This window comes from Ananas comosus, linkage group 23 (assembly GCF_001540865.1).
Source record: "Ananas comosus cultivar F153 linkage group 23, ASM154086v1, whole genome shotgun sequence".
Lineage (NCBI taxonomy): Eukaryota > Viridiplantae > Streptophyta > Magnoliopsida > Poales > Bromeliaceae > Ananas > Ananas comosus.
In genome coordinates, this window is record NC_033643.1 from 3,442,693 (window position 1) to 3,470,612 (window position 27,920).

Below are 27,920 nucleotides of genomic sequence, written 5' to 3' on the forward strand. Positions count from 1 at the left end.
TTTTAATAAGGCTAGAGATCGATGCAGAGGTAGGATAGTATTACGCCGGCTCTGCGCCTCGTTCTCTCACTCACTTTCCACTGCTCGATTAGGACTTTCTTCAGTTTGGGACAGCTTGAGATGAGAGTGGCCACCCCGGCCGCTGTTATGCGCGGGCAATAAACCATATCGCAGTGCTCCAGCTGCGAGCACCCCTTGACGAGGTGTGCTAAACCGACGTCGGATATCTTCTGACTGTGGTTGAGCACGATGGACCTCAGGCGGGGGCACCCGCCGCTTAACTCGGCCAGCGCCATGTCCCCCATCCACTGCAGAAAACAACGCAGAGCAGATGATTCCAACAAATGGGTCTATTATTTTGTTGTCCATGAAGTTCGATTTTGCTTAACAACTAAGTTCTTCCTGTAGTCTACTACCTTAAAAATGCAAGATCAACACCGTCTTCAAACTTTCATTTATTAAAAAACGAAAACTTAGAAGACAAAAGTGCAAATAACGGCCAAAAGTTAGGGACGGATTGAAATCAGGGTCAAACATTCAGGGGCTGAATTGTTACAATTGAAGACCTGAGGATAAAACCAATATTCAATTCAAAATTTAAGGACTAAATTTGCAATTAACGCTGCAAAAAAAAACAACTGGGTTTATTATTCAGCTTAATTTTGATTTCTTCAAAGTATGTATGTGTGTGTCTGCACGTGAGAGAGAGAGAGAGGGAAAGAGAGAGAGAGAGACCTGAAGGAAGCTAATATCCAATGAGATAAGTTCAGGGCAGCCTCTAGCAACAGCTGTCAGTCCTTTCCCAGTAATTACATTGCATCCGCTTACATTCAGACGTTGAAGGGAACACCCTTTAGCTATGGCAACAAGTGCCTCATCACCAACCCTACAAATCCAAGCAAAATTGAGACCTAATTGAAAATAAATATGAATCAAATAGATGGATATTACCGAGTCTAAGAAATCATAACATATGTTCACTCTCCGGATACCACCAAAAGAAAGCAGTGAGAATTGCAATGATTTTTCATATTGAAAAAACAATAAGAAAACTTCAAGGTTTTAGGTGTGAATGAAATATATTAAGCAATGCAGAAGGTATTTTGCCAGCGATTGATACAAATAATGGTGGCTGCATTATCGTCAAATTGCGGCAACAAAGAGGCAGTGCTAGGAGTGCAAGGTAGATAATAAGATCTGGAAGATTTTGGTAAAACAGCTGTTGTGTTTTTTGAAAGGTAACTGTCAAGTGGGAGGGAGGCATATTCAAGAAAATCATGATGCGACTAATGCTTGTTGAGGTAACTCATCTTTTCTTGAAAAATGTTACCAAACATGGGGATATATATATATATATATATATATATATATATATATATATATATATATATATATATATAAAATTACAAATCCACTTTTTGACCTTTTCATTTCCATAAATAAATAATCTTTAGTAAATTATTTCTGGTAGAATATGATTGCCCAGAGAGTAACCTAAATGAGTTCCAATCTATGAAGTAAAACAAAGGTATACAAGTTCAAGAGAGAAGGTGATTACATAAAACTGTTTCGCACATATCATAAACTATTTCACACATTTCCTCGGAAGTGTAGCCCTTGTTGCTTGTCAACGGAAATAAAACAAGGTACACTAGTACAGATAAGAGTGGCAATACATATTAATGACCTTTCAATCTAGCATTACCCTTAATTCTTAGCATATGGTACCATTTGGCGTTAGTTGGCAAGCGCATTGTAGATGAAGTACTGACATGTAAACACTGGTATTGCACATATCCACACATCACTTAGCCCAAAGTAGGGCCAAGTGCCTAAAGAAATCTATGTTTCCTATCCTTGTATGAGCTTCATTAAACATCACATGAATACGTGATGCACATTATACATTCGCGTTCAAACTAAATACCACTTTCCCAATATGGTACCTAATGGATAGTAATGCCAGCAGGGTTATATTCATCACAAGGATCTAAGCACCGCGGCATAGAGTTGTGCTGAGAACTTGCAGCCTGATTTGTGCCGGTCACAAAAATGCTTGTGTGCCAACATACTATGACACGAAATATTTATTCTCTTAGCATCAATATATTTTAATTGTTTATTATATATCCTATTCAAATCTTGTGCACTTTATTGGGATAACTAATTGTAAAGAAAAGAGTGTCATTGGCATGAGAGTCATATTATGCTGATATCTTTAACATGATGCAGCATGGCAGACAAGGTCCCTACCAATGGGCACTTAAAACCTTGATTTAAAACTATAAAATGTTTCAGAAGATTAAGCATCATATTTTACATATGATGTAAAAGTTGCAATTATTACTTTCTTTCTAGCTAATTTGTATTTCTAGGTGAGTTCTAGAGGATCAAATTTTTACATGATCAATTGATCACATATTACGGATGATAAGAAGTTACTAGACCATAGCAAAGGTAACTTTCCACTACATTAGCATTACAGTCGACAGAAGGATCAGATGATAATCATTACACTTTAGTGCAGCTCAAAGATGCAAACAGAGTCTGCTTCAAGATAGTAACACAAATTACAAAAAAATTAACACATCATTATACCTAAAAGCCAAAATAAAAAACGATCCGACTAAGATAACTGTGTTTGCTTATAAGATTTTTATTATTTAGAATGAGAGATTAAGCTACTCGACTAAATTTAGTGAAGTGGTTTCTTCTATTCATGCCAACGGTATTAGCAATCAGTCTGGATGGTTGAGCATGTTTATCACAAATTTTCAGAGGAATGTTCGAAAACTAATTATGCGCCAAAGCGTGAAGGTAAATTCTTATTACCTACAAGTTAGTACTTACTATGCAAAGAAAATCACATCAGTACATCAGTCAATAAGAATATTAATTTAAAGGGAGAGAAAACATATGTGCGTCGACAGAGTAAGTGAAGAAAGTCCGAGAGATAGTATGGGAGTGACATTCAATATAAGAGAAATGTAAACTCCTTAAGAAACAAAGAATAGATCCTCACCTTTCGCAAAATTGAACACTCAAGTCTGCGAGGAACTTGCAACTCTCACCCAAAGAAATAAAACCTTTATCTCCAAGCTGCAAGCACGGACAAAATTTATATTATTAGAATACGGTTGGTAACTAACAAAGTATGTCTCACACTAAAGACGGGTTTTTTGCAAGCATGTCTCACACCAAAATCTAGGGTTTTTTGCATGATAAGAAAAACGTGCCAATCTATGTCACTAATATGGACGGCCAAGCCTACATTGGTGCTGGACGTGCCACGATGCCATGCCGTGCCAATGGCACACTGGCATGCCCCATGCCACTAGCACAACAGTCCTTACTTGGACCTGATCCACCTTGTCAGTTGTAAACCAGTGAGGCAACTTCGCGCCGACATCCCTCCCTTCTATACTTTCAAGCCCCACCACCAAGTTGTAGCCTTTTCAAGGTATAAAAATTATATTCTTGAGAAGAAGTTGGCAATCCAAGGTGATAGAACACTTAACTGACTACACTTCTTACTAAAACTGCTCCTAGGTTCAAGTAAACATAACACAAATTTATATCCAAAATTGTTGCCCATTAGGCCAAGTCCAACAAAAATGCTTGTTTCATTTTTCCTGTTACCAAAATTCAACTGACCATAAAGTAGACATGCCATATGTTGAGAACAGTTACTTTTCAAGTAACATAAACGAAACTATGCAACACCAATATAGAATGGACAAACTTAATATCAATAACCAACAAATGATGCATTATGATACCTTCACTTAATAATTACTCGGTCGCACTACACATCAACTACCTTTCTGCAAGTTTGACCAGTCACAAGAGGGATATAAAAAACCATGATAAATACCTTATTACAACGCCGAATGTGAAGTTTCCTCAGATTCTTGCAACCTTGAGCTATATGGCATAATGCATCGTCATCAATACCTGAACAATCCACTAAATGAAGAGATTGCAACCGCGGGCAACCTCTGCCAACTTCCAGAAAAGCTTTGTTATGGATTCTTGGGCAGTAGAACAAGTCTAGTTCCAGAAGGTCTCTGTTTCATAAAGCACAAGTTCAGTGGAAACCAAAAAGAATCAATAAGTAAAGGAGTGTCTAACATCCAATCAGTGAAAGTTGAGATGTTGACAAAGAAGATGATTTAAAACATTGATGCACATTCATATTTGAAACTACAAGTACCAATCATCTACAGGTGTGCCAAATTTGACATCTCACAGGTGTGCCAGATTTGCCTATGACCAAGTAACTTAAGGACGATTTCCATTCAAGTTTTGCATCTATTTATATCTTCAATACGTGCATATAACAAATACTAATCTCTATTTTGTCTAGCAAAAGAAACAAGAATTGTTAGACAAGCACCGTAATAATTAATATATGATTGCAGCAGCCAGACAGCCTAGACTTCATATCATCTCTATCATGCAGTAGTTTGGCCACTTTCAGTGTAAGGCCTATCTTAGGCCTTCTTTTTCATTGTTTTAATTACATGATCAACTCGTGTTTCTTCTAACCAAGTCTAATAAACAGCTAGTACGTAACTGACCAAGTTTTTGACTATAAATCTTATACGTATCAACGATAAGTCTTCTTTCAAACTTGTGATTCATTTGAGGAACTTCTTCCAAGTGGAATAAACATAATTTATTGGGGTGATCCGAGATGGGCAAAATAAGTTGATGACAACCTCTAGAAGTTACTGGCTAGCAATTCACTTTTCCCTTTAGTCCTTTGTTTTTTTGCAAATTAAAATTTTACTTGAGACGTTGAAAATCGTCTCCTAATGATTTTTCAATCTGATCACTCCTGTGTATCTTAGCTAAGATTGAGCTATTTATTAAATGTAATTGGCATCACAAACAGATTTATTTGGCAAAAAATATTCTAATATTATGAAATTACGCAGTTTTCTCTTCCTATTACATGATTGCATGTTATAAGGTAATGTCCAAAATGCTAAAAACATCGTTGAATTTAGATACAGTGTGCTAGAGATGCTTTAGATCCAGGATATGTTACTACACACGCACACGCACATGCGTGAACGCGCACGCGCACGCGCACGCGCACACATAGACACGCGCATGTGCTCGCACGCACATACACACGTGCACACACGCACACACACGCGTGAAAAATAAGATTTCTAAGAAAAAGGAACAGAAAGGCATACCGGCAAAATCGTCCAATATATTCTAGTCCAGATGTTCCAATATTTTGGCATCCATTAACCTCAAATCTTGTCAATTTAGTGCAGCCACGTGCAAGAAGTTCAAGACTCCGGTCAGTTAGTAAATGGCAATCATTTAGGGAAAGATCCCTAAGGTTCTTGCACCCTTTGGCAATGGCAGAAAGACATCTAACATATGCAAAATGAAGAAAACCATCAGTATACAACAAAGTGGATAAGTCACAACCAGAAAAGGATAAAATAAGTTTTTTTAAAAAAAAGAATAAAGAAGAACAAGAAATACAGTGACAATAAAAGAATTAGTACGTATGTATGTATATGTGTGTGCGCGTGTACATACAAAAGTATATATTTATCCACGTATGTATGTTCATACAAGTACTACTGTACTAGTATATAATGTTAGGAAGTCCTCGATAGCATCTCTTAGCCAGAAATAGAAAGAAGTAATCTCTATACTAATAAAGTTTAGTTGGAGAGATGCAACATAATGCCTGTCAGTAAAACCATCAAAACTGTGAAGAGCCAAAAGCTCCAATGAAGAACAAAATGAACCAACAGCCTCCAAAGCTTTATCAGAGACATCTAAACACCGCAGTTTCAGAGCTTTCAAAGAACGGCATCCTTGAGCTATTGATATAATGCCTTCCGTTTTTACGACTTCTGAGTCTAGTGATAAGGCCTCTAGATAACGGCAGTGCGATGCAACAGCTTGCAAAGATGCCTCTCTGATCCCGTCACAAGCTGCGATGCCAATAGATATTAACGAACTTCCACAGCCTTCTGCTAATCCAACCAAACCTGAGTCAGTCAAGCCCTCGCAAAAACGTAAACTCATTGCTTTGAGTTGCTTACAATTCTGCCCGATAGCAATAAGGCCTTGGTCTCCAACGTAACAACCCTGCACATGAATTACCAGTAACTAGATTGCTCTAAGTCAAAAGGCTTTCAAAATAAACAATATGACGAATTCATCACCACAATAACCACCAAAACAAAGAAATAACTTGCAAGAATTACAAACAGTACAGCAATATTTATTTCGAAATCAAGTAATAAAACATTATTGAGAAAACTTGTGCATATCTTGGTGATCCAACTAATATGTTATTTGCCCTGCACTCAATGCTAACTCTGCTAAAAGATGACGGTTAAAACTGCAAAGATACATCATAGCCATAAGATCCTCAAAACTTGTACCCATATGATCCTCACTCAAGGGTGTTTCAAATGGTTCATTTGAATGTGTTCCACTATGATCATGCTATCCTGGATACCATGTGTAAACTGCAATTGCATCCTCTAACAATAATCATGTGGCAAAGCAGTGTATCATGGTGTTCTATATATCCTATTAAGTTCTAATAAAAAAGATAACAGGTCTACTGGGTTTTGGTCCAGCAGATTAATGCAAGGCCTCAGAGTTTGGCCACCACAATCAAGAATTTATGATCTTCTAACAGTTGAATGATAGCGAAGCTTCCTACGCTATGAAGTCAATAAGGGGGAACGATGGGACCTGATTGCATTAAACTCTGAGATATCAGTATTAAAATTCCCCTACTTTCTCCACTGTTCAAAAATGCAAGCGATCTATATGGTCAAAGAAATAGGGTCTGCAAAATTCAACAGTTTCAACAAACGATGTAAGTCAAAAATAGAACCTAAATGTTCAACCGTAAGTGCAGGAGGTTACTAGGCTAAAGACTCAATAAGTAGATTGAATAATGTGGCCTACTCATTTGTAAGTAATTAGGTGAAAGGATTCTACAATTTGATGGAGCTTCAGAATTGACTACGGTGTGAAAATGGAGGCTTCATGCAATTTAAACACAAACAATTTGTCGATTGGGTCATAAATTGTTTATTTGGTAATTGAGTTGATTAAGCTTTGGTTTGAGTCAATTAATTGAGACAAGTGTTGGACTGCCTCAAGAATTTTGGTCTTCGTGTTTTGTTTAATCTCAGTCCATTTTACATGACTCAGAGGTCGATGTTAGTAGATTGATATTTTTGATTGGTACCGGAATTGGTACTGGAAGAAGTATCTTTTCTTGCATGTCTTCTCCTCTTTCCCACTCTTCTCTTCTTATAGGCGTAGAGGCCACTCTCCCTTCTTTTTCTATTCTTTTCCTTATATTTCTTCTTCTCCCTATCTCACACCTGTCAAAGGCTATAAAATAGTATGCAGTTGCCCTACAGTTGCAGCATGGTACTAAACAATAAAAGCCAGGGTGGAAAATGCTATATTGACCTACATACCTCTAACAATGTGTCACTATGCAGCATAAGGAACTGAACTGGCAAAACTCAATAACCATGAAAATACCATGACAACTATTGAGATTCCTTGGGCCCAATCTACAAACAGAAGGCCTTGTGCAATATGGTGCTCTAACATTCTTCTCGAGGTTCTCTTCTCACTGAAAAGACGAGGTGTCCTTTCAACCTGTGGTCCTGATTGGACAGCCACAGTGATAAGTTGTGTTAGATGGGGTTTCTTTATGATTATGTGGAATTTGACATTAGTCCATGTCACGATCCTAATAATCATGATTCTTCAAGATATTTTACTCTATCAAAAAGGTGATTAGTCATATACTCGTATCCTTTAAAATTGCCATTACTTCTTCCTTCTTGCTCACTTTTAGAGATCTTTCTGTATTCCAAACACCAAATACTAAAAGTTTCTTGGGTAAGCAAGAGAAGATGTATGAACTAAGTTATCTTAGCATCCAAACAAGCTCTACTAGTGGAGAGGCGTTCCTTAGGGGAGCGATCATACTAGCATACGTATTATACTTCCTGCTCATGCGGATCCAAATATCTAATCTACAAAGGAAACATAGGTAGCTTATGAAGAAGTTGGGGATCAACAATAAAATCATGTGAGAACAAAGAGAATACCTGAAGGTCCAAGCATTTCAAGTTCCTGCAGTTTTCTGCTATGGTTACTAACCCCGAAGATGTTATGGCAGAACACCATATTAAGCTTAGCCTCTCTAGTCCTTTGCAGGCCCTCGCAAGAGTAGCCAGACCGGCATCTGAAAAACAGAATTGGCTCGGTTCGTTTTCTTCCGCCTTACTGTTTTTAGACATATTACGCTCTCTTGCAATGTTTGCAATGCTGTTTCTCTGCATATTTCAGATATAGTAGTTAGTGGCGACTATCTGACAGAATGGAATTCCATGTACATGAAGGATGATTACAGAACAGGCATATGTACAAGAAAATCGAAAACTATTATCATTCCATGGCATATATGCGAAACATAGGATAATGACACAACACTAATCCAGAAAGAGACTGAGGTAAACCGCAAAAGCACCAAATTTATATATTCACCATGAAAGTAAGTCAGGATAAATAGTTTATAAAGAATGGACAAGGCATTTACATTAACAGTCCCGAAGTGATAAAGGAAGAAACAGTTAAGCAGAATTTGCTAGCATATGCTGAACAAAAGAGGACATGATACAGGGCATAAACAGGATAAAAATATGTATAAATATTTTTGAAACTAGCTAGAAACCACATACACTGCGGTCAAGAATTCCCTGTCAGCATGTCATAATGTAGACAACTAATCAATTGAATATATATTTGCGCATTTTTAAATTCTTTAAACTGCTATAGTTAGATTAAAAAGAACCATAGAGCATATTTTGATACAACTTAGAATGCAGTGTATAAAATTTTTCTTGGCATCAAGCTACCTTTTAGAAGGTCGGTGTAACACATTTTACACATCCCATATATTAAGAAGAACCCAACTACAAACATAAGTAGATGAAAGGGCGAAAATTAACTGTAATGAGCACAACGATGATAAAGTATCAACTACAGATACAAGCACATTGTAAAATCCTGTACAAACACACATAGCATTCTATAAAAATTTTGAGGACAAGATACTGCCAAACACAACATGTGTGCAAGTCTGAATAGAGTAGTGTAAATCTTCTAAAGCAAACCATAAGTATTAGAACTTATAATGATTTATTATAGAACATGATAACAAGAAAACAGAAGGGATACACTAAAGAAACTATATCATTGACGAGTCTGATAAGTTTTTTTGCTGAGTCAAGCAAATGAAACGTGCAAGCTTCCTTGTACAAACTTCCTATCCAAATTCTATTGATTATGCTCCTTAAAGTAACAAAGATAGCCAACAAGAGGAAGTTAGATTCTCCAATATTTCTAAAAATTCTCCTAATTCAAAGATCAAAGCTTTCACAATTGCAAAATAATCAAGTAGATATAATTTTTTCCCAGTTGCAAAAATAATCAATTATAGCTAGAACATAAAAAGGGATAGCAGAAACAATTCGCGCATGAGAAGTGACATACAAGCACTCGTCAACGAACAAGGCTACAAGACCCATGAGGAGGTTGAAGACAACATCTGGCAGCTGATACATACAACCAAGCGTTGTGATCGTGATCATAAGGCAAGACTGGAGAATCTCTTGTCACTTCACCTTTTAGAGCACACAAGCAAGCATGCATCGCAATTGTGGAGAGGTGGACAAACATTGATCACCTCATCAAGGAGGATGACAAGTTCGGCACCATTGATAGCAGAGAAAGAACAGGGATCACAAATAGAGATGACTATAAGAAGCAATAAAACGAGGGGCCTTAGCGAAAGAAGGTCATGACATTACAGGGAAGAGAGAAAGAAGACAATAAGTGTGGTCAAATTCTTCAAGATAGGAGCTTAAACAGAAGAAGACACTGCTTCTCAACAGCAAGAAAGAGATTTACCTTTTGTTTCCTCTCATTTCTTCCTTTTCATCTCCTATCCATCGTTCTCTCTCTCTCAAATTTATTTAATTTCTATCCACTTAACAGATCAGGAAAACGCTAAATATAGCTCCACTATTGCACCATCTTGAACTTGCGATGATGTGGTGGGTCAAAGTGTCTACGGGGTCATCAAATCTCACTAGGGTCAGGAAGAAAGTAGCTTCACAAGGGAGCGGAGGTGTTTTTAGGATAGCAAAACATGCTTCTATCGCAAGGCAATTCGTTACACCCAGCTCCAGTTAATTGGAACTTAGTATGCTTATTCTACACATTCTGATGTTCTACATTTTTATAGTTCTGCTAAAACGACCATATTTCCAACAAGAATTGGGCTAAGCTTATGCCAAACAGAAGGCGTATCCCAAGCAAAGATGAAAAAAAAAAGAAGAAATACTGCCAATCCCAAATTATCAATAAAATAAAGTTATTCTTCTAAAGTGGCATCTTGCCAAAGCCCCAAGATAGCCACAAGGCATAGCTTCTTTCCTTCCCGCCACAGCAAGTTTATGAGCCTAACATATGCTAGATCATGATAGCTATGTTCACATCAATTAACAATGATTTTCTCATTAACTCTTAAAAGAATAATTTTTCTCCAAACAGAAACAAGATGCATGGCAAATTCTCGAAATGACTAAACTTAAGTAACTGATTCAGATGGAAGACACTCACAATTACACAACAAACCGATGTATTTTATTCCTTCAGTCAATTATTAATCCAAACACAATTCAAACTACAAAAGATCAAATCTTTCTGAATCCTGTCAGTCATTTATGAATGCCAACACAATTCAAACTACAAAACATCAAATCTTTCTAAATTTCTTAAATAATTCATTAATGTTAAGTTGCTTACACAATTCAAACTACAAAAGATCAAATCTTTCGAAATTTCTCAAGTCATTTATTAATGCTAAGTTGCTAACACAATTCAAACTACAAAAGATTCAAGTCTTTCCAAATTCCCTTTGTCATTTATTAATTCTAACACAATTGAAACTACAAAAGATCGAATCTTCCCAAATCCGTTAAGCCATTTATCAATTCTAACACGATTCAGACCACGAGATATCAAATCATTCCGCATTTGCGGCAACAACCGAGAAGCAAGGATCGATACCCGGGCGCGGCGGGCGACGGCGGCGCCGGGGCAGGTGGAGGGGAGGCGCTCGTCGATGGCGACGTCGGCGAGCGCCGTGAAGCGGCCGACGACGAGCTCCAGGACGCGGTCGGCGGCCCCGGAGGCTGCGATCTTGACCGCGCGGCGCGACGCGCGCTCTCCGCGGCGCCAGCGCCGGCACACGAGGGCGCACGCGTCGCGCTCGGGCTTGGCCTCCACGCGGCGGAGTATCTCGATAAGGAGCTCGTCGGGGAGCACCGTGTTGATGAGATCCGCTCCCCTCATGGCGGAGATGGTGATGGCGATAGGGTTGCAAATGGGGCGGGGCCGAGAGAGAGAGAGAGAGGAGGTGACCGAATTGTGAAGGAAAGGAGAGAGAGTAGCGAGGGGATTTGTGTATTATATCTAAAAGTATATATAAATATACATAGAGAGAGAGGAGGAGAGGGTTTAGGGGGAGATGTGTAAATGTTCGTAGCGAAGCGACAATTGCGAAAAATTAAGGAAAGAGCAAAGATATTTGAAGGGAAAAAGGTGTTCGTAAGCTTCTTTTTTGATTTAGAAAAGCTTGCTTATTTCTCAGCTTTATATTTCTGATGTAATTTCTTAAATACTATAAAATAAATTAATAAATATTTTAATATTTTATATGTATTTATTGCAATAATTAGGAGATTATGAGCTGTTTTCTCCGAATTTCTGTAGTCCGGAGATTACGAATTCTGAGCGTATTTTCGACCTCGACTTTATTTTGATAAAGAATAAATCGTAGTCTTATATCAAATTATATGTTTCTAACTTTTCGTTTGTGTTTGATTTCTAATTTTATTGGTTATATTCGAATGCCTGTGCTCAAGAATTGATGAGATGGATAATTTTAATGTCGAGATCAGCGAAACAAATACGCTGTAGGCTAACTTGAAAAAAAAACTAATTAACTAATTAAAGTAATAAAATTTTAGAAACCTAATTTAAAATTGGTGAAAAGATAGACGACTCTTGAGTAATTTACTTATTTATTATTTTTTTGGGCCAAAATGTCCAACGGTCCCCTAAAAATTATGCAGTTTTGGTATGACCCTACAACTTCAATTTTTTTTAAATGAAGTGATTTAAGTCAAAAAAAATTAGGAATTCTATCATATTCATCAATAATTTTATCAAATCTAATAATTTCAAATATTTTTTAACAAATAAGCTAAAATAACTAATGACTAATGGCTAATAAAACCTACAAATTTCAATACAAATTTCAACTAAAAGGGACTGGAATAATTCAATCCAAACAAAATAAAAGATGAGGGGTCCATTTCAGATCAATCTGTAGTTAAGGTGCCTCCATGCATTTTTACCCTTTCTTTTTCGCCCTTTTTTTTTTCCTGTAAAATTCCTCTCCCAGTTCATAGTCCCACAAAAGTTTGCCACAAATACACAGAAAAAAAAAAAAAAAAAAAAGAGCAAAAAGAATGGATATAGCAGCAGGCACTTCTGAACCCATGTTGATGTATTTGAAGCTGGCTTTCCTGGCCATGGAGCCCCCAAACTTTCTGATCTCTTTAGCCAGGTTTTCTTCCATCTTAACTCCCCAACTCCCCCAACTTTTTCTTTTTCTTTTTTTTTTAAAAAAAATAAAATTTTATCAAACTGTCTAATCTTTAAAACTTTTGATTTTGATACCTGATTTTTCGTATCATTTGATTTGACTTGAGTTATTTGATGGCTCTTGCTTTCACAAAAACGTAGAAATAAAATTTTTAACTAAATTAAATTAAAAGATTAGTCAAAAAAATGGATACATTTTTAATTTTATTTTATTTTTTCCTTCATTCTTATTCTCTTCCCCTTTCTCTGACTTTTATTTTATTTTACCCACCCCTCTCAAGCTCAATAGCATTTTGAGCTCTTCCAAATTGCCTTGGTTAATAATTGTGCAGGTTTTCTCTTTTTGCTTAACTTAAAGCAACAATGGAAAATCTAAACTTTGAAATATGAAAGTAAGTAATATACTTTTTATTTAATTTTCTAAAGTTTCTTCAAATGTTCATTTCTTTTTCCCTGTTTAAGAAATGTACAAAGCTAGAAATATGAAACCGCGCGTTAGGATTTGAATTTGAAACTTCGGATACTAACCATCAGGCTCTTAGTCAACTGTGCGAGGTACAGTCGGTATTAAAGAACAATTTTTTATTTTTATGACTAGCAAATTAGTACTTAACCATTGGCCCGAAATGCCGAAGCCGTCCAAGTGCATAAGCACAAAAGTTACTAGTACTTATGTGTGCTACTCACATATATGACCATTCAAACTCTCTGAGATTCTGATATGGGACTATTGAGATGTCACATTTATGTCAGCCTTCCTGATATGAGACTATCGAGGTGTCACATTTATGTCAGTCTTGCTGCTGCATCACGGACTACTATCAATCTGCCAATTGCTCGAATTGTATGATTTCTTTTAATAATCTTTAATTGTAGATTTACAAAACTACTAGTTGTCTTCTTAACAAACATTGATTATTCTGGTTTGTTTTGCTTGTATGTTTGTTTGACAGACAATGTGGAGGAGGCTCTATTACACCAAGAGTCCAAAGCTTTATTTTGGAGCACTGCATGGGCAACATTGTGAGTACTTCCTCAGAAGCTCTAAACCATCATCGATATTTAGAAATTAGAATTCTAGTTTCACTTTATTTGGTAGATGCTCCTGTTTACATTATCTTTATTGCTTTTCCGAGTATGATGTACTTGATTTTAGATAAATGGCACCTTGTTGCCTTTGCCAGGTTATGCTCCTTCTATGTGTAGTTTTAATTATATTAATGAAACAACTTAATGTTTTTTTCAACTGCTTTTACAACCATTCGGCAAGAATTTTGGCGATAACTTTACGATTGTTTTTTGCGTTACAATTCAGAAAGAATTCAGGCCCGTATTTTGATTTCCATATTTCTAGTGTGATTTTTTTTTTTCTGTTACAATTTATCAACTGAGTTGGACTCATCGGTTTCAACTTATCGAAACACTTAAGCTGTAGTATTTCACTAATTTACCAATTTAATGCTTAAGTTGATACCAGACTATAAATTTTGTTGACCCCCTTGCTGTCTGTGTTGTATTTATGCTTGTTAACAGTTGCTCATATAATTACTTCATATCATTATCTAACATCTCTTGTGTAGGTGGATCAAGGAACTTCTTATAGCCACACATATATTAGGAATATTCTCAAGAAGATCATAGTTGATGCTGAATCGTCATCTGATGTTGTGGTGGATGGTCTTTATGAGGAATTTGGACAGTATTTGACTCTGAATCTGGTAAATGGATAGGCTTCTCTCTCTCTCTCTCTCTCTCTCTCTCTCTCGACTGCTTTTTATTTGTATTAAATTGATTGAAATTTGCATGAGCCTGTCTATCGATAAGTATGCAGATGAAAATAATAAACTTTAATTTTACAATCACTAGCTTATCTCTTTTGGCGGATTTCACTCTGCTTACAGATGATTAATGTTTTGTAATGCTTTCTGACAACAAAGGGACACTTGGTTGTTAATGATATTATGTAAATAAATAATAGACTCAGGTTGATCTAGGAAATATTGCCGAGATGGATTCTGGCAAGATTGATTATTTTCTTGTCTGCTGTCCTGAATCCATCTCGGATCATAAAATTGCCCGAATTTAGCATCTGAAACTGTTTACTACTTTTCACCTACTGCTTTGTTAGCAGTGGATTTGGGTGGGAACTCCACCAACCAGGATCCATCTGTTTCCCTGCTAATGGGGTAGGGGATCATAGACCTAATTATGTGAGCCTTAGGATGCATATGCACATACCCAACATTCACACCCATATAGACCGACAATCCTTGGTTGTGGGATAGCATTTTTGTAACATGAATTTACTATCATTTAAAATTCGATAGTATTAATTTTCTAAAACTTCCCAAGGATATCATCTATAAGTTTCTGCTGCTATGCTCTATATAATTCTTCTGCAATCAAATTAAGGATTGATTTCTTAGCTCCTGATATTAAAAAAAAGAAATTTGTAGCTAGTAACATGTATGGATTATGACTTCTCTCAAAAAGAAGGCCTTTACTGAGATGACTTTATTTTCCTATCTAATTAGGAGGAAGGCTCGCAAAAAGAGAATGATAGAATCTATAGACAAGTCTCTTTTCTTTCTTCTACTAGTAAGTCATGTCATTGGCGGCTTTGATTCTTAGAAATAAATTACAATATACTTCTTTATGGATTGTAACTGGAGCTATGCTTTTGTAGTTGATGATGATGTTTGCTCAAAGCCGGTGAACTTGGTTGTTCGGCTGGTATGTTCTCTCAACATGCTTGAAGGAGATACCGGGTATGGTGTTGCTTTTCTCTTCACAGCTGGTCTCTTGTGCATTTGGCGTATTTTTTGGTTAACTCATTATTGCATTTATTTCACATTTAATAGGCCTTTTGACATGTATATACGTATTCTTGATATCTATCTTATCTTTGTATCTGTATAATTAATTTTGTACTCGGGCTTGTTTGAGTAGCTTCTTTTACACAGATCGCAGAGAATCATGGTAGGCGAAGAGAGGAGGAAAAGAAAATAGGAATATTCCTGGCTCAAAACTCTTAACTATATTACAATAATCAAAACCTGACTACAAAAGGAGGCCTAAAGGCCTATTTTTAGATCCTTCAACTAGTATATGTTAGATAGTAAGCTCCACCAGATCTAATGCTGTGCTGAATGAATTTGTGATATTGTATAGCCTGATAGTAAGAAAACTCTTTCGATCTTCTTTACTTGGTTTTCTGCTTTATTTAGTGTATTCAGTTAATTGCTTCTTTCTTGAGATATTCCGTGTTTGTTGGCATTGATAGTATTCCCATATACAGTACATTTCTGTGACGTACAGGAGATGCATTATCATCATCCTTTTTGATGAAACATTACATTGACAGGTGCTCTCTTTGGCCCTCAAGTCTTTTCTTGTCTGAGTTCATTCTTTCTTATCCAGAGATCTTCTCAAACAAATTCAACTTCGAGGTACACAAAATTGTATCCTTTGCCTCTTGATTTAGTTTACACTCTACACTTCCTTTTGAAATTAGAAGCCTATCCTGATGAAGTACTCGATATCTGTATGATGTCATTATGAGAGACAATCATGTCCTTCAATTTCCTAATTTGATTCTTGAAATTGGTGGTTTTCTAGTTTGTGCTTGAAGCTCTTATGCCATAAGAAGGCTTTTATTTTCTGTCTTCTTGCTTGATAATTGACTGAGTTGTGAATGTTATGGTTTTCTTGTGAACTGGTAGGTTGGCTCTGGTGTTGGTTTGGTTGGTATTGCTCTCAATTACGTTGGAGCTTCTAAGGTATGAAGTGACCATGTTGATGATTATGTTCTTCCTTTTTGTATCTCACGTCCCATCTTTTATAGCCTCCATTCACATTATGTGCTTCTTTTTGTGTTTCAAAATTCTGACTTGTTCTTTCTTGTTTAGATTGCTCTAGTTGTTATTTTCGTGTTGAGTTTCGAAGCATTAATGATTTTTCCGATAGTTGGAAGTTCAATTTTCAGTGAAATTGTACCAAACATACCTGCACTATAGCCTATCCAGAAATGGGTACCATAAACTTACATTTTTTGTTTCCTTAGTACCCATCCTTTCATCAATTTTGATTTAAGTACTTCACGCTCGGAAAAATAGTGGTGATATCTCGGGTTTAGCTCTTCTTCCGTCCTCTCCAACCAACAAAACAATTTGACCTAAATGGTGGTACAAAAACTCGAGGATGTGAAGTAAAAGTGAGTTTGAAATTTAATTTGGAAACAAAGTTATTTTCATGCTAGAGTATCATGGATCTTTAGCAGTCAATTTTGGCTGTTTATGAGCCTTTTTCCGGAGCATACTGGCCGTCCTTCTTTTATAATGTTCTCTCTCTATCTTAGTTTAGGCAAAGGAAATTCCTCATAAACCAGCGCAAGTTTTCTGTATATGTCACTTCTTGTGATCCTATTATTGTCATGCTTCATGGTTATCTCTCAGGTTGTGTGGTTATAACTTAAGAAACTTGTATGCAGGTGATTCTTTCTGATGGCGACATGTCTACTTTAACAAACATGAAGGCTAATGTGGAACTAAATTGTACGAATGGAAGCTCAAACAGGGTTGGTTGTTTTACTAATTGTTTACTTTCAATTCACAAATCGTCGTACTGTCGATTCATCTTGGTTCGCGTATCTTTATAAATTGTGTCAGGCATTACGACTTCTGGAAGTTTTACACCTTGCATAAAATATATTAGTATTCGCTTTTTCTACTTCTTTCAGAGAAGTTTTATTATAATTTTGGACTCGCCTTTTGAAATCAGCATGTGCAAAGATATACTAATATTTGGGCATTGGAGACGGCAAATTATCTGCATTATCCACAATGATATTGAATTCGACTATGAAAACTGCAAGATCCTTTTAGATTCCCTCAAACATTTTCTTCTTTCCTTTTCTCATTTTGTTTCACCGACTCATAGGCGTAACAACAAGTTTTCCTTGCAGAGCAGATTTAGAATTCTGCTATTTATGCTTTTTAGCTTTGTGGATTGAGTTTTGTTTTCTGTAAAGCATGGCATGAATTGCATCATAATCATCAAAAAAAAAAAAAAAAACTTTGTGTGAATCGCCTTTGTTTTGATGATTAGGTTGCTGAGTGCAAATACCTGCCATGGGAATCAGCATCTGAAGCCGAACTACAGCAATATCGGCCTGACATAGTGTAAGTTGTATATTTTACTTCTATGTTCTGAATGGTGCTTTTCTTTTGGCTTCCGTTCTACCACTGTTCTTTATTTTATATATATACTTCCACACGGTGGTCATTAGCATTTGCGTGTTTTGTTATTATTCCTAATTCTTTTTGTTAAATTATACAAAACAATCGTTGTTCAACAAAAGCTTAAATTGTCAACTGTCAGAGAACTATGTATTTAATATTTATATTCAACATTCCCCCTACTATCTGGGCTCAAGATGTGAATTTAATTTAAATGGGAAGAAATTAAACAAGACTAAGGGTCTGGTGGGATTCGAAATTAGGACCTTCTACTTTGATATAATGTTAATAGTTACCCAAAAAATCAATCTAGTAGGAAACGGACCCATAAATATATATTAATACCTCCACTCACGTGCATGATGAATATAAAAAGCACGTTGAATTAATAGGTTAGTTAGGAAATGAGAATTTAACTTATTATATTACGCAGAAATTTAACCCATTAAATATTGAAGGTATGGATTGAACCCACGAACTTACAGAATGAAAGGGTATAAAATTGCCTCTTATAGCAAGTTAAATTATACGAAATACCCGTTGTTCTACAAAATCTTAGGTTGCTAGAAAACGGTGTTTTAAATAATTTATATTCAACATTTCTTCTAGATCTTATACACTTTTCCAGTAGATTAATAGCAATCATACATGCAATAACTGAAAAAAAAAAAATTAGGCCAGAAAAGCAAAAGCCCTTCCCAAGATATTGTGAGTTGCACAATACCCCCCTTGATAATTAAAAGCTACAAAAAAATCCCTCAATATTTTTGAAATTATCACTCAACCCCATTCCAACAGTCTGGCAATGAGGTGTTGTTAGAAAATATGGTAAAATATTTAGTTATTAAAACGTTTCAAATGTCGAGATTGCTCTTCTTCTTCTCCTCGTTCTTTATACCCTCTCCCTGAACACAGTAGGCCCTTCGGGAGATTTTTGATAAAATCAAGGTTAAAATTGTAGCTTTTAATTACTATGGGGGTATTGTGCAACTCGTGATATTACCGAAGGGGGTTTTCCGCATTGTACCCTAAAAAATGAAAATTTAAGTGTCGTGGTATAAAGTGGTGCCAAAAACTTGCTCGCATGGTACTGCACGGTATGCACCGTGCTGTGTCGATATGTATCGGTCACAAAAATATCTGTGTGCCGGCAAACTATGACGTAAGATATTTATTCTTTGACATCAGTATATTCTAACTAATTATTATATATTTTTGCACTTTATTGAGATAACTACTAATTATTTTTTTTTAGGAAAGATTAGCTTGCTTCCGCTTCATTCATTAAGATGATGAACTAAAGTACAAAGTGAAGCAGCCAAGGCCTCGATCGAACGAAAAAGAAAATAAAAATAAAAATAAAAAAACTGCACTACACACTAAAACAGTCCCAGAGGGCACGGAGCAAGCTAGCGTTCGCTAGGAGCTGTCTCGGAGTGGTCTTTTCATTTTCAAAGATTCTAGTGTTACGCTCTAGCCAGGTAGTCCACCACGAAGAGGCAATTGTCGATAATTCCCTCCGCCCTAAGCCACCGCCTTTGGAGCTGCTTACAGCCCAAAGGCTATTCACCGAAGAGCTAATGTGTAAAAACCTCTTATTCGGTTGCTGACCCTCTAGTAGAAGTTTGACTGCGTCGCACGCCACAAAAATGTGGTCTACCATCTCAAGCTCCACCCTACAGAAAATGCAGACCTCTTTCCCCTTGCCAACCCCTTTTCAGCCCTTCCTTTCAGCACATTCCAAACGAAAATTTTAACTTTTAAAGGAGCTTTGATAGACCACAGCCGAGCATAATGTGTCTTGAACTCCACCGTCGAGATAACTACTTGTTAATTGCAAAGAAAAGAGAATGTTGAGTCGCGGCATCGGTACGGAGATCGTATCATGCTGATATCTTGTCTGCTTGGTACCAAACAGTGGGTACAACCCATGCCAATTGGGTACTTAAAACTTTGCTAAAATGTAACAGTGGAAGCTTGATTTATTGGTAACAGGTACTTGAACTGCTCCCTGCATTTGCTGTAAAGATCAGTTGCAGAAACTTACTGATCTTTCTCTCTGCAGCTTGGGCGCAGACGTGATTTACAACCCGCAGTGCTTGCCACATCTTATCCGAGTTCTTTCGATCCTTTTGAAACCTCAGAATCGGGAAGAGGTCGACAATCGCATTTCGTTGCATGAGGCTGAAGGATCTCCGGTTTCATACATCGCAACGGTCGTTCGGAACTTGGATACCTTCAATTACTTCCTCAGACTAGCCAGTGAAGCAAATTTGTTAGTTCTCAACATCTCGGAAACGGCAAAGCCGTTAAACCTGCTGCCGTATATGCTCTCCTACGACCAATCGAATGTTCGTCTGCTAAAAATTTCTTTGATATGTGATTGAACTTTGTATTCACTCCAGACAAGTTTTAATGTAACTTGTTGCCTTAAAGATGAAAAAGAGTGCAGAGATTTTGTGGTGTTCATAAGGCTGTGTTTGGTTGCATGTGAAATGACAATATTTATTTTTAAAACGGTTAATTTCATATAGGTCCCTGCAAACATAGTAAATTGCAAATATATTCCTACAAAGCTCAACTTTCATATGTTGTCCCTGTAAAAATCTTAATATTTTCAAATATGTCCCTGTTGTTAGAATTCGTTAGAAAACTTGAATTAATCATAGGTTAAATATTAACTCTAGTTAATTTATGAGATAACTTGATATTTTTGCTCCTCTTATATTATACTGTTGTGTCTTTTGGAGAGACATATACAACATGGCAAAATTGACATTCCATTTAAAATATAAACAGTTCTATAGCGGTAATAAACCAAAAGAATATATTTGAAAAGATTAGTACTTTTACAGAAACAATATATGAAAGTTGCACTTTGTAGGGATATATTTGCAATTCACTGTGTATTCAGGAATATGAATATATTTAACCCTTCTAAAAATTAGGTCTACCAGCAATCCAAAAATGTTACTGAATCAAGAATCACTGGTTGAATTAATAACGTTAGCATGATATCATAAATATTTAATAATATTTTAAATTTTATTTTTTATATATATATATATATATATATTCATATTATATTAATTTTTAGACTAAATTAAGTAGATACAAGTTTTTAAGTTTTACTTTTCATAATAGAAAATAAAATCAGTAAAAATTAAACATAAATAAAATGAAAAATTACACTTAGTGAAGAAAAATAAAAAATGAAAAAGATCTAACCGTTTTCCTTTGGAATCAGATTGGTTCACTGGTTGAACTGTACTAATTCAAACAGTTTAAAACAAATTTTGTGATGTTTAAAGGATTGAACCGAACTATTTTATTAACTGGATTATGATCCAATTGGCCAATTCGACCAAGATTTTAAAATATTGCAAAATAGATGTTAGGGCCTCAGAAAAAGTAAGAAAAAATTGTTTGCCACAAATAACAAAATAAATAAAAAATATCATAAAAAACCACTTTTTTTAATGTTCTTGTTTCCTGATAAAAAATTTTAATAACAAAAAACACGATTTTTTTCATACAATGTAGAAAAAAAAAATTAGAAGCATACTATACTTTTTCAGCCAGAAAACTATATTTTAAAATATTTTTTGGAAAACCAAACTAGCTTTCATAGAAAATGCTTTTCAGTAAAAACACTTGTTTTTCACTTACCAGGTTTTTTATCCGCAGAAAACATAAAGCTGAAAATCACAAACACTTTTCCCTCTGAATCTGTTTTCTTCTTTTCCGACAAATCAAACACGCATATTATACAAAACTATCTCATTATACATATCAAAAAAAAAAAAAAAAATTTTTCTCCAGCCTAAAAGTTCCATCTCAGGTGCATTTCGCGATAGAGCTTTTTACAATGGCCAAAATTGAGAGATGAAACAAAAGCTGAATTTAATGGAGTTACTGATTATGTTATCCAGTAACTTGAAATGAGGGTAGATCATTGCCGTATGCATCGAAAAACTCTGGGTAACAAGACAATTACAACATATATATATTTGTATCTAGAAATCTTCGTCCAGTCGAAAAACATAGTTAGAAGCTCCGCCTTCAATGCTTGTCATTACTGAGGCCTTCTGATAGTCTCCGACTCGCTTCTCGAAGAAATTTGCCTTCCCCCTGATCGATACAACGCAAAAAACTAATAAAACAGCTAAACGAGTGAAAAAAATGGAAGTATATACCTAAAAGGCCACGAATAATATGCAATGCAAGTTTTATTCGCATTTGATAAAGCAACAAAGGATAACAAAATGTAGGAAAGCTCTACTCACTGCAGGGATATGAACTCCATCCAATCAAACGGATTTTCTACATTGTACTTTCTCAGGCACCCCAATGAAACCTGGAGGAGCGCCAAATAATAAACTTGAACCAGAAAAGGAAAGATTTGAAACTCAAGAAACCGTATAAGGGAATCAAATTTACCAATAACCGGTCAGCGACGAACTTTATATATTGGCTCATGAGGTCCGCATTCATCCCAATCAACGCACAAGGAAGAGCTTCGCAGACAAACTCGATTTCGATCTCGACGGCATCATCGACAATTTGATGAACCTTTTGCCAATTCAAGGGTCTAAGCAAAAAGCTGCAAAGTTAACTATTATTAACTTCAGGAATTCAGACCACAATGAGTATCCTCAAAGGGCGTGCTACTCACAGGAAGTGCTCTGAGAATTCGTATGTCAGTTCGAATCCACATCAAACAGTTAAATCGATTTTTTATCAAAGACTAATAAATATTTTTCCAGAAATTTTGGAATCAAAGAGAGAGGGTGTGCCTAACAATCCTTTAATTTTTGCTCGAGTTATTGGGAACAAAAGGCACCTATAGATGGAGCTCTTTATTTTTGTTATTGACTGTTTATTTGCAAACTGTTACAATTCAAAATTCTTTTTATCTGAAAAAACTCGAGGAAAAGAACAAAAAATGCAAAAAGGTAGAAGTCAACGTGAAATACCAGCTAAATTCCCCATCATTTAGCTGAATTTGTATGGATCTGAGGTACAAAAACATATCGATGAAACCAAATATTAGAGGAAACTCTTTGCCTTTCCTAATCAAAAATACTCTTTTGCTGCTTCTTGCTTTTACACAGCATACAAAAACATACTGAGCCCACCTTTTACTTGACGTTGCTTCTCCATTATGCAACTAATATATTTTGAATACAGTAGAGATTTACTCGAGTTACAAATAAAACACTCACCTATACAAAAGGCATGCAAAATCACAATGGAGGCCCTCATCTCTTGATATAAGTTCATTTGAGAATGTCAATCCAGGCATCAAACCTCTCTTCTTTAGCCAAAAAATGGCACAGAAACTGACAGAAGGGAAGAAGTTCATTAACTCTGGTCTCACAAATTGAAACGAGTAATATTAGTGAAACAAACCTTCCAGAGAAAAATATTCCTTCGACACACGCAAAGGCTACAAGCCTCTCAGCAAAAGAAGTGGAACTGCAAAAGAATACAGGGCAATAGAACTATACTCATGGTCAGGTTATTCCAAAGTATACAAAACAAAAACTGGAATACACATATTATTGCCAGTACTTGTCTGAATGTATAACAGGCTATTGAACTGCCAGTAGACAACTCTAACCTAAGGTCAATTAATGCTAGCCAGTCAAATGGGAGTCGTTTATGGTAGGTCTATTCAAGAATCAGTCAATTACAGCTTTAGAACCAGTCGACTCGAGATTTCAGAAGATAGATAGTGACACTTTTTAGACTTGCTGATTTCTAGGTTCAATTATAGATTCTAATATTAAAGCAACCTGAGTTTGATCTGGATATACTCTTCAAGAATCACTTTCAGTTTGGTTTATGATAGTTTTTAGACAGATAGTCTTCTCTTCTCCAATTAGGTGATTCTTATTTGCATTCTCGTCTGATTGTTTAACTAAGATTATCTCTCGAAATACATTTAAAAACTAGAGGAAAATGCCTTCATACATGAGAAACAGAATAAGATCCATTAGTATAGTAGATCGATAATCGATCAAAGAAGATCTTGATACGTCAGACTATGAAAGAGTACCAAAAAATGGCATTCATTCTCTACCAACTTTAGAAAGCTATAGCTATATAAAAAATCAAAATAACAGAAACTGGAAAGCAAATGAAATCTCCTCAATCGAAATGACTTAATTAGTTAGAAATTATTTAACAGTATCAAGATTGAGTACCTTTCTATCCAAGTTAATGCCCACCTTGCCTTCTTAGCGACACAAGGGATGTTTTCTAAGGCATTGAACAACTTGTGCTTCATCTTTGTATCTTTAATATATGTCTCAATAAGCAAGCTATACATCTCTGCAGTACAAAGAAAGGTTTTTCGATTATGTAACAGAAAGTCTCTTGCAACAATCACTAAAAGAAAAGTTTACCGGAATGGATGTTCTCCATAGCTATCTGGAAACTGTAAAATGCTCGAGCCTGCAAAACAGAGGAGCTTCAGTTTAAACATAAAGTAAATAGTAGATCCATAATTAAAATAAAGAAGTAAATAAATGTGTTCCAAACCGAAAAAAACTAAGATAGCTTTGAGAGACTGCTAGAACAAACAATCACTGGTGTGAACATATGATGATTATAACATTAGTATCCTATACGACAACAATCTAAAGAATGACAAACAAAGTGCAAAAGAAAAACAAAAGAACAAATGTAAGGAGAAAAGCAAAACTTTCTACTTGCTAGTGGAGATCTACATAATTACACGATGCATTTTTAACGTCTACCATGTACCTAAGAAGAACTGGCTAGAGAACTACATAATGTTTAAAAGAGACGAGAATAAGCTTTAGCAAATTGAGGATGCAAAATATTCTACTTCTCTGTAATGCTTGAAAGTAAAAAGTGCAATCGATTTTAAGCCGTAAAGCCAAAATCAAAGACAAATAGATACATAAATCTTAAACATACAACCTCTGGAATCTGTACATCCTTTAAGAATCTAGCTGCCAGATTTTCCAAAACAATGCCATCGGATGCTGCAAAAAAGGCTAACACGTGGCTTATAAAGTGCTTTTCCGAATCCGACAGTCTCTCCCACTGATGGACATCGTGTGAAAGGTCAACTTCCTCAGCTGCAATCCCACAATTTCGTTGTCAGACACAACATTTTTTATGAAGAGTTCGTAATTGACATATTCAAATGGGTGGTTAAAACCAGAACGGCTTGTCACTGGTTGGCATAACATTTTTTATGAAGAGTTCGTAATTCCTCTTTGTGTTTAATATCTTATCTACGACCCTCTACGCGGAATTGGAATCATATAATATTTGCCTAACTAACTATGCAAAATAGCTAATTTTAAGTTGTCTTCAAGTGCTCATGTAATTGACCCTCTTTTGCACTAAGTGGGTGTTTAGTTCCTCGGAAATTCATGGAAAACTGTTTTCCAGGGAAAAAAAAAAAAATCTATGAAAAATACCTTCCACATTTTCCATTTTCCAAATAAAAAATTCGGAAACTGTAAACACTACTTTTCAAATATTTTCCAGGAAACCAAAAATTCGCTAAGGGCCTCATTGATAACAATGAACATCTTGTTCGGTACATCTTTTCATCCACTAAAAAAGCTTCTAATATTTGGTGGATGAAGAGAACGATCAAATATCTAAAAACACATACCATATTCGGCCTTCAAATCATTTTCTTGAAATAAGATAAATCATCTCGCAAGTAAAATAGCAAAATTTACTATCCTCGTCAAATCATAATTGCAGGGACCTTTATGAGCAGCTCAAATCAAATTCCTATTGCTGAATAACTTATTCTGACATTTTCTGCACAGAGAATTCTTACTATTACAAAATTAGTGAACAATCCGAAACATATTGAACTATTCGGAGAACGACGAATCAAACACACTGCATAAATAAAAGATTACAGCGACAAAAAACAGGAAAAAAAAAAAGAGAGAAAAATTACCAGTCCAAAAGCTTGCTTCGGCTTTCTTGTACATCTCCCACAACTGCTTATATTTGATCGGAAACATACAAAACCGCTGCGATTTCTCCACCAAAATTGGCTCCTCCTCCGCTACTTCCCCTTCCACTCCTCCTCCTCCTCGTATCACCTTCCTCTCCGAACCCATTACGCCCTCTTACGCTCTCTCTCTCTCTCTCTCTCTATGCAAAACCCTAATCCAACACCCTCGATCTCAATGCGAGAGGGGTTTGGTGGAGAATTTTGAAAAGGAATTAGGGGAAATGGATTTTGTGGTGGGGAGATTTTATGCATCGCGCGCGCGCACAGGGGAAGAAACCAAGAACACAAAACCCAACCCCATCGAAGTACCGAACGTCAAATTATAACCGACACAAGGCGACAATAGGAACAAAACTTAGTGGGTTCCTCCTCAACCAAGCCTCTGATTCGCCAGAAAGTCGACTGTATAACACTTATTGGTTCAGGATTAAGTAAGAATTAGTTGTTTCAGAGATATGTCTAAGTTCAGAGTTAAGTCTGAAATTGATCAATTTTATATTTGAATGAAAATTGGATCGTTCCCGAAAATAAAGAAAATAGCGTTTGAATAGGTAACATAGAATAAGAAGAATAATAAGTAATTATAAATAAATTATATTTGAATTTAAATTTTTAAATTTTATAATTAAAATTTTAAATTTAAATATATAACTTTAAAAATTGAAAAGTTCAAAATAAAAATTAAACTTTTAAATCTCAAATTCAAAAATTTAAGATTAAATTTAAAATTAAAAATATCAATTATCAAATTTTAAATTTTAAAAATTAAAAATAATAATTTAAAATTTAAAATTATAAATATCAAATTTTAAGCTTACAAATTTTTAAATTTAAAAATTTAAAATTTAAATTTAAAATTTAAATTGGGACGGAATTAGTTAATCCCACTCTAATTCCAAAGTTTTAATATAGAAAAATACTTGAGGAACACTTAGATGAAATTAAAATTAACATGTGGCAGTGAATTAGAGGAACCAAGCTCTTTGCCACTTGCGCTAGGAACGGTCGGTTTTCCCACTAAAATTTTATTTCAACAAAAGGCGTGTTTCTGTTGGCCGAGTGTGGAGTGGTGAAGTTGTCATCGACCATAAATATTGTACTTATGTTGCTTAGTTCCTCACGAATTATACAGTATTTATATCAATAATAGGTAAAATATTATAATATTTATCTTGACGATCACTTATTCGAATTTGACTATCTAATTTGAAAAATTTTAATTTTACTATCTAACTTTTTAATTTATTTCATTTGAGCTAATTTTATCCAATTAGTATGCATTGTATGTCTTTATAGATTTAGTTAGTATATTTTATTCTATATATATATATATAGAGAGAGAGAGAGAGAGTAGGGCTACTATACTATTATGAGTATTGGATCCTTTGTACTCATAAGTTATTTTCGATGATGGAGCTTCGGAATTGACGATCCACTCCGTTAAATATGATCTAGAGTATTTGAAATTTCTAGAAAATAAATTTTGTAATTTTTCGAAATCATAATAAAGTCCATCAAGCGGGCATAAAATGAACAGTCAAAATCGAACGACGTCCTAAAAATGGATGATCGGATCATTCAATTTAAGATCGGAGTTATTGATCTTTATCTAGGTAGTGAATAGAATTTTCTAGCAAAAATTCAACATATTCCGATTCTTTTGCACAGTTAAACTAGCCAGTATCCCATACCGGCCATTAAAAATTGTGAATTTTTGACCTTTTGATCGTAAGGTAAATAATATCGAAAAATTATGAAATTTGATTTCTAGAAGTTTTAGATGCTCTAGAAAATATTTAACGGTATGAATCATCGATTCGGAAGCTCTATCATCAAAAATGACTTATGAGTACGAAAGCGATCGTACTCATAAGAATATAGTAGCCAGACTCATATAGAGT

General features: G+C 35.4%; 3 protein-coding genes across 7 annotated transcripts; 1 reads left to right on the forward strand and 2 right to left on the reverse strand.

Moving 5' to 3' along the window:
* Positions 1-27,368, reverse strand: LOC109727832 (F-box/LRR-repeat protein 4). Its single transcript, XM_020258027.1, has 9 exons — positions 27,353-27,368; positions 11,161-11,506; positions 8,133-8,360; positions 5,720-6,126; positions 5,208-5,393; positions 3,875-4,067; positions 3,023-3,099; positions 736-886; positions 1-308 (listed from the first exon to the last, which is right to left on the reverse strand). The coding sequence occupies exons 2-9, from the start codon at positions 11,443-11,445 to the stop codon at positions 12-14; spliced, it is 1,824 nt and encodes a 607-aa protein (XP_020113616.1). The 5' UTR covers positions 11,446-11,506; positions 27,353-27,368; the 3' UTR covers positions 1-11.
* LOC109727833 (putative uncharacterized protein DDB_G0277003) lies at positions 12,569-20,471 on the forward strand. 5 transcript variants are annotated; one of them, XM_020258031.1, is made up of 12 exons: positions 12,619-12,724; positions 13,095-13,154; positions 13,516-13,606; positions 13,716-13,785; positions 14,343-14,480; positions 15,297-15,360; positions 15,449-15,530; positions 16,127-16,211; positions 16,485-16,541; positions 17,252-17,338; positions 17,869-17,942; positions 20,065-20,471. In XM_020258031.1, exons 3-12 carry the CDS (start codon positions 13,551-13,553, stop codon positions 20,384-20,386), a joined length of 1,035 nt encoding a protein of 344 aa, XP_020113620.1. In that variant the 5' UTR covers positions 12,619-12,724; positions 13,095-13,154; positions 13,516-13,550; the 3' UTR covers positions 20,387-20,471. The 5 variants fall into 5 exon arrangements, with proteins under 5 accessions (XP_020113617.1, XP_020113620.1, XP_020113621.1 ...); XM_020258032.1 differs by lacking the exon at positions 13,516-13,606; XM_020258030.1 differs by lacking the exon at positions 13,095-13,154 and having other exon boundaries at positions 12,636-12,724.
* LOC109727834 (ribonucleoside-diphosphate reductase small chain A) lies at positions 21,715-26,323 on the reverse strand. Its single transcript, XM_020258033.1, has 9 exons — positions 25,960-26,323; positions 24,951-25,111; positions 24,410-24,458; positions 24,209-24,335; positions 23,412-23,477; positions 23,225-23,341; positions 22,440-22,602; positions 22,286-22,356; positions 21,715-22,130 (listed from the first exon to the last, which is right to left on the reverse strand). Exons 1-9 carry the CDS (start codon positions 26,123-26,125, stop codon positions 22,016-22,018), a joined length of 1,035 nt encoding a protein of 344 aa, XP_020113622.1. The 5' UTR covers positions 26,126-26,323; the 3' UTR covers positions 21,715-22,015.

Bases quoted from the DNA above. Each gene is read 5' to 3' on its own strand.
- LOC109727832 (XM_020258027.1), bottom strand. From the start codon at position 11,445: ATGAGGGGAGCGGATCTCATCAACACGGTGCTCCCCGACGAGCTCCTT. The intron at 887-3,022 runs GTGAGGATCTAT...TTGGATTTGTAG, and splicing joins AGTGTTCAATTTTGCGAAAG to GGTTGGTGATGAGGCACTTG. The intron at 309-735 runs GTCTCTCTCTCT...TGTTTTCTGCAG, and splicing joins TGGATATTAGCTTCCTTCAG to TGGATGGGGGACATGGCGCT.
- LOC109727834 (XM_020258033.1), bottom strand. From the start codon at position 26,125: ATGGGTTCGGAGAGGAAGGTGATACGAGGAGGAGGAGGAGTGGAAGGG. The intron at 25,112-25,959 runs GTAATTTTTCTC...GTGGGATTGCAG, and splicing joins CGAAGCAAGCTTTTGGACTG to CTGAGGAAGTTGACCTTTCA. The intron at 23,342-23,411 runs GTTTGTTTCACT...CCCTTCTGTCAG, and splicing joins GGAATATTTTTCTCTGGAAG to TTTCTGTGCCATTTTTTGGC.
- LOC109727833 (XM_020258028.1), top strand. From the start codon at position 12,627: ATGGATATAGCAGCAGGCACTTCTGAACCCATGTTGATGTATTTGAAG. The intron at 13,786-14,342 runs GTGAGTACTTCC...TCTCTTGTGTAG, and splicing joins AGCACTGCATGGGCAACATT to GTGGATCAAGGAACTTCTTA. The intron at 16,212-16,484 runs GTACACAAAATT...GTGAACTGGTAG, and splicing joins CAAACAAATTCAACTTCGAG to GTTGGCTCTGGTGTTGGTTT.